Source organism: Schistocerca americana, unplaced genomic scaffold (genome assembly GCF_021461395.2).
Source record: "Schistocerca americana isolate TAMUIC-IGC-003095 unplaced genomic scaffold, iqSchAmer2.1 HiC_scaffold_335, whole genome shotgun sequence".
NCBI lineage: Eukaryota > Metazoa > Arthropoda > Insecta > Orthoptera > Acrididae > Schistocerca > Schistocerca americana.
The window spans coordinates 94364-101233 of NW_025726055.1; the positions used below are offsets into that span (position 1 = coordinate 94364).

The following is a 6870-nucleotide window of genomic DNA, read 5'->3' on the forward strand; positions in this document are numbered from 1 at the left end:
CGCTTACCGCTACCGCCGCCCACACCCGCCACCGACCCCCGCAATCCAACCACCACGGCACGCAAACAGCATCCCCACGGGCATACAGAAACGCCAGACAGACACCCACACCAAACGCAACACGACAATCAAAACCTTCCCCGACGTGCTTTGATGGCCCTGAGAAGGGCCGTTTTGGGCCGCGCGTCTCTTGCGCGCCACTAGACGACGACGGGGGGTGGGGACGACGGAGTCAAGCGCCAAACCCTTCCTTTCCCATCTCTTTCTCCTCTACTCTACTTCTTCTTCTTGGGCGAAGCCTTCGCCTTAGACGGCGTCGTCGCCTTCTTCGGGCGCGGCGCCTTCGGCTTCTTCGTCGGAACCTTGGCGGCCTTCTTCGCCTTCGACGGCGACTTGGCCTTGGCCGGCTTGGCCGCAGCCGCCTTCTTCGCACCCGCGGGAGCGGCCGACGCCGCAGACGCCTTCTTGGCGGCGCCCGCCTTCCGACCGGTCGCCGCCTTCACGCCACCAGCCTTCTTTGCGCCGGCCGCACGGGCGCCCTTCTTCTCCTTGCTGGCCGGAGCGGCGCGCTTCTTCTTGGCACCGCCAGCACGAGCCTTGCCGCCCTCGGCCGCCCCCCCGCCGCCGGCGCCGGCAAGCTTGAACGAGCCGGACGCGCCCTTCCCCTTCGTCTGCACCAGCTCGCCCGCCACGACGGCCGACTTGAGGTACTTCTTGATAAACGGCGCCAGCTTCTCCGCGTCCAGCTTGTAGTGCGCGGCTATGTACTTCTTGATCGCCTGCAGCGACGACCCGCCGCGCTCCTTCAGACTCTTGATGGCGGCCGTCACCATCTCAGAGGTGCGCGGGTGCGCAGGCTTGGCGCGCGGCTTCTTCGCAGACGACGCAGACTTGGCCTTCTTCGTAGTGCCGGTGGCGGCGGGTGCCGCAGCAGTCTCGTTCGTAGCCGCCTGATCTGCCATTTCGACGACGCGCGTAACACACAGCGAGAGCGAGCGGGACGGCAGGCACGCAAGCACAAGAGCAGAGAATCACAAGGCCCAGCCAGTGTCGCGGGCGGGCGCGGACGGCCGAGAGAGCGGCCGCCACTCTGCGCGCCGCCGCGCCGCGCCTCCCGCGCTTGCTACCAGTCGAGTGAGCGATGTCAGACGGGATGGACGTGTCACTCTGCGCTCGCGCGACCGGAGCACGTGCTCCGGCTGCGCCCGCGTCGGCCGGCCGCGGTCCGATGGGGCTTGCCCCACCGGCCGCCTCGCCATCAGCCGACGCACATATGACGACCGGACCTGTCGCGGGGGGAAGTAATAGTACCCTCGCGGCAGAGCAGCCTTTGGATGCCGATATGGATTACTCTTCGGATATAGATGAAGATACCACCGTGCAGGAGGTCATCAACCGACGACGATCGGAGTTGCGGCGCAGAAGCAGCGCGGACGGCCGCTCTACGTCGGGACGGCTTACACGGAATGAACCGCGGGACGAGGGTTTCCGACAGCCGCCGTTGAAGAAGCAGGCTAGGCCACGGCGACTCGTCGTCGCGAGAGAATTGGAGGTCTCAAACTCCTTCCAGCCGCTGCAGGGCGAAGGGGCCACGCTAGAAGATGCCGCCTCTTCCCTGGCAGAACAGCAGCAACGTCGTGCGATGCAGCAGCGTGCTGATGGCGCGGCACAGCAGCCGCAGCATGAGGGCGAGACGCCCATGGATGACCAGTCGGCCCCCACGCCGACCGCACCACGTCGGAAAATACCGCCGATCTTTCTACAATACAAGGATTCGTACAAGGATTTACATGACTGGCTTAAAACACACTGCCGTCAAGGATTTACAGTCAAACAGTCGGGGGATGGCAACCTGAAGCTTATGCTAGCGTCTACCGAAGACTACATCTTGGTCCACGACATGCTTGGCCAGAAGGGCATCCCGATGTTCACTTTTCCGGCAGTTCGGCCGCCGACGATCAAGGCGCTCATCAAGGGCATCCCTATCACATTGGCGCATGCTGATGTCAAAGAGGAACTGGAGGAACTTGGTTTCGTGGCCTCTCTGATCGAGCACCATCGGATGCCGGGAACCAACCAGCAGACTGGTCATCGGGTGGTTATCCTACCAGATACAGCAGAACATCGCGATATTTTCAACCTGGAACGCTTCTACGGCTTGGAAATCAAAGTGGAAAAGCTCCGGAAGTCCCGTGGCCCGACGCAGTGTTATCGATGCCAAGGGTTCGGCCATGTTGCCAGGTGGTGCACCATGCCCTGGATTTGCGTCAAGTGCGGCGCCAATCATGACAGCAGGACGTGCACAAGAAGCAGAGATCAGCCAGCGACCTGTGGACTTTGCGGGGGCGCTCATCCGGCGAACTTCCGTTCGTGCAGTAAACACAAAGAGGCCAGTCGACGAATGCGCGGTCTTCCGCCTACCTTCAAGCAGACGACGCCCGCCAGTCGCCGCCGACCCAGGCAGCCGCCTCCGCCGCAGACTTCTGATGCCCGCGCCTGGCCCACATTGATGGACCGACGTGCTGCGAAGATCCGCGATGACCTCACTGTGGCGGACGCCCTTCGGCGCTCGATGCAGCCACCAGGATCAACAGCTGCTCAGGCACCGCCTGTGGCACCGCCAGGACAACGCCAGCAGCCACCTCCGGCAATCCGCCCTCAGCACCAGCCAGGTACAGACGATCTCCTGGCCTTGCTGACTCAGATTGCCACCTCGCTCGCCAGCATCACCTCCACGCTGGCTCAACTGCCAACTACCATTGCCGCCACGGTTGAGGCGACACTCACCAGGGCCTTCCCGGCAGCAACAGCAGCACCTCCCGCCGTCAGTCATGGCCAGGATTAGACGGCTTGACGACTTGAGGATTGTGGCATATAATGCCGATGGTCTCACCCATGATGTGCCTGAATTGCAACAATTCTTGACGGACTATAACGTCGATATATGCATGGTCTGTGAAACATTCTTAAAGCCTGGGATTCGTAGCAACATCCCTAACTACTGTTGCTACCGGACGGACCGGCTGACGAGAGGAGGAGGGACGGCCATCTTCATACGCAGATCTATCCGGCATCATGAGATCCAACCGCCGGCAACGGGACTCATCGAGGCTACAGCAGTCGTTGTGGAAACGAGCACGGGACCCGTCACCTTTGTTGCGGTCTACCGCAGCCCGAGAAGAGTGCTGGACCTCGAAGATGCTCGAGCGCTGCTCCGCATGTCTGGACGCCTTTTCATCGCTGGGGACCTGAATTCCAAGCATGCTGCTTGGAATTCTCAGGCCACCAACTGGAGTGGACGCCTTCTTCTCCGTGCCACCGAGGAAGCACAATCGTATGTTTGCGGCCCGGAAGAGCCCACCTGTTACCCGTCCAACGGCCGCCCGGACGTGCTTGATGTGGCCATCACCAAGGGTCTTCCGCAGCATCTGACAGCTGAGGTGGTCCATGCACTGAATTCGAACCACCTCCCAGTGCTCTTCACCCTCCAAGTTGCCCCGGACCATTCCTCCGGCTGCCTCAACTACCGAAGAACGAACTGGACCAGCTTCCAGGAACGGCTCACCCACTCCATTGACACCGTGCGTGCTGCAGAAGACATCAATGGTGATTCCATCGACCACTTCGTTGCTGACGTCACGGATGCGCTCGTCCATGCTACGCCTCCGCCGAAACCTACTACCGTCCCCGCTCCAGGACTGCCTCCAGACATCTTGGACTCGATCCGGCTGCGCAATCGGCTGTGTCGTGAGTGGCGGATTACCCGGAATCGCGACCTGAAGCGGCACATCAACCTCCTCCGGCGGGACATCAAGGCCAGACTCATCGCGCATAGGAATCAGCGATGGGCTGAGAAACTTCGATCATTCACACCTGACCCGATGAATTTTCAGTCAATCCGCTTCTTCACACAACGACGCACCCGGATCCCGCCTCTTGCAACGGCTGCTGGTGATGTCTTCCGGCCCGACGATAAGGCGAATGCATTGGCTGACGCCTTCGAAGCCAACTTTCGCCCGCTCGACGAGGGAGTTGACCCCCAACGGGTTGCACACATTGAACGCGACGTGGAGGCGCTGCTTCAAGATGTGGAGGAGGAAGCCGACCCCATTCCGCCCGTCACGCCTCAGGAAGTTCACGAGGGCTTACGGACTCTGCCTGCCAACAAAGCCCCTGGTGTCGATGCCATCCCAGGCTTGGTCCTGAAGCAGCTGCCCTGGACGGCGATTGTGTATCTGGCAGCCATCTTTTCGTGGATCCTGCGAACTGCGAATTATCCACGCGCCTGGAAGCATTCCATCGTGGTGGCAGTACCTAAGCCTGGGAAAGACCGCCGCCACCCATCCAACTATAGGCCGATCAGCTTGCTACCCCATCTCAGCAAACTGTTCGAGAGGCTCCTGCTTCGCCGGTTACAAGTCCACATCGATGCTGAGGAACTCATGCCGCCGGAACAGTTCGGCTTTCGCAGTGGCCACTCCACCACGATGCAGATCCTTCGGGCTGTTGAATATATCGCCCAGACGTTCAACCAGCGCGACTATTGTGGGGCAGTCCTCTTCGACGTCAAGAAGGCGTTCGATAGCGTGTGGCACCAGGGACTCTTATGGAAAATACACCGACTGCACTTCCCGAAGGCCTACGTCCGTCTGATTGCGTCCTACTTGGAACACCGCACCTTTGCTGTACGAGTAGAAGATCGCCTCTCCAACGCCCGCCCTATCCGAGCTGGCGTCCCTCAAGGCTCTGTACTCGGACCGGTCCTCTACTGCTTGTTTACGTCGGACCTGCCAACACCTCCACGGGTCGAAAAAGCTGTGTACGCGGACGACACGATGTTGTTCTCTAGAAGTCGGTGGCGCGAGGTGCTGATCCCTCGCCTTCAGGCAGCTTGTCACGCCTTGCAAGATTGGGCTGCGAAATGGCGCATTGCATTTAATCCAGCGAAGACGCAGGCCATTGTCTTCACGAGGAAGAGGACTGCACCGGAACGACGACTCCGCCTCTACGACGTCGAAATACCGTGGAGTGACACCGTCCGCTACCTGGGGGTCCTCCTGGACAAGAGGTTGACCTGGAAGCCTCACATTGATGACGTGAGGCTCAAGGTTATTCAACGGATGGGCGCTCTCTACCCATTCCTCAATGAACACTCTGAGTTGACGCCGGCGAATGGCCTTCTCATCTTTCGCCTCTACCTCCGCCCGCTGTTTGATTATGCGTGCGAGGTCTGGGGCTGCGCAGCGAGGACACATCTTCAACGCCTCCAGAGTCTGCAAAACAAGATCCTGCGGCGGGTCTTCCATGTGCACTCGCAGTTCCCCCATGAATACCTCCACGAGGCAGCCGACGAGGACACCGTGCTGGAAAGGCACAAGAAGAGTGCCAGACGGTTCTATACCCGGACGAGGGTTTCTACGAACCCCCTCATCAGAGCGCTGGGAGCTCCTGCTAATCCCAGAGACCGCTATCGACGGCCAGTGGCCATGCTCGACAGATGAAGACTTGAAGCAGAAAAGCACTGCCATCCCCCTTCATACCCTGACGCCCAAAGGAAGCCCAACACCTGATGAAAACATGACGTCCCGCACACACTGATGTTACACATTAAATAAAGATGACACCATACCCACATGACACCTCAGCAGAAGCAGAAAATGCCGCAAGGTAAACTCTGCACCAAGCAGCTAATTTAAGTTAGCCTTAAGTACGCGGATGGAGCGCTTGCTACCGCCCAACGTCCGACAGCCTGTGCGGAGCAGCCCCAAACCTGCGCCACAACCGCCCGCGCCTTTCAAACCACCGAGGATGGGGCTACACACAGCCACACCACAGTCGCCAACCAGTCGCCACGGCAGCGCCGCAAACCACGGCCAAACTGCAGCTACCGCGCGCTACAGCCTGGGTCGGCCCGCCGAGAATCGCCGCCCCCGCCCAAATGCCGCCCCCACAGCCCCAGCCGACGACCCGCCACAATGGCCAAACCTTCGGCAAAACTCCCACACCGTCGCCGCGGCAGCCCGGCCAGCGCGGCCGGCGCCACAGCCACACAAGCCGAGGCGTGCGGCGATGACGGCCGTGCAAACGCGCCTCCGCCGCCCCATCGCCTTCCGTCGCCCTCCCGCCGTTTCCCGATCGGCCCGCAGCCGTCGGGCCACATCGCGCGCCGTCCTCCTCCTCTCGCCCGCCAACATTCACAGCCGTTTCTCAACAATTGCCCGCCGCAAACGGACGCCGCCTGCGCAACAGGCGCCGCCGCCCCTCGCCGCTTCCGACCCAACCCCTCGACCGAGGCAAACCGCAATCCGAATCTACAGACCAACCCAATCTGCCGTCAAGCACACACGACAGCCGACCTTACACGTTACGCGTTACACATTACGTTTACACGTCTACGTTAGGTTAGGTTAGGTGGACGTGGGTTAGGTTAAGGGGACTTGGGTTAGGTTAAGCGTCAAACTTAGGTTAAGCATTCAAACACGTCAGGCGTCAGAGGTTAGGTTAGGTTAGGTTAGGTTAGGTTAGGTTAGGTTAGGTTAGGTTAGGTTACACGTTAGGTTAAGGGGTCAGTGCTAGGTTAAGAAGCGTCAAACGTAGGTTACAAAAGCGTTCAAACGTGAGGCGTGAGCCGGACAGCTTACCTTACGTAGACGTTAGGGGCTCACAGGCTGAGCTCACCTCGCCACACCACACGTTAGGTTCGGTTCGGTTCGCTCGGCTCAGCGTAAAGCGCCGAGGTCAGGGTTACGTTCGTTCACCTTCGGGCGCCACACTTTCGGTTGAAAGGTCGCGACGGGACGACGTCGGCAGGCACGCCGCAAACGAACAAAAACGTACAGACGACGTCGGAAACCGCCGACAGACGGGGGA

At 60.4% G+C, this 6870-nt stretch overlaps 1 protein-coding gene across 1 annotated transcript; it reads right to left on the bottom strand.

The window, feature by feature from the left end:
• Nucleotides 1-290: 290 nt before the first annotated feature.
• On the bottom strand, nt 291-893 carry LOC124580597 (histone H1-like; the record flags this gene model as incomplete). Its single annotated transcript, XM_047131269.1, has 1 exon — nt 291-893. A coding segment is annotated over one exon (603 nt), but the record flags the coding sequence as incomplete, so codon positions are not given.
• Between the last annotated feature and the right edge of the window lie 5977 nt (nt 894-6870).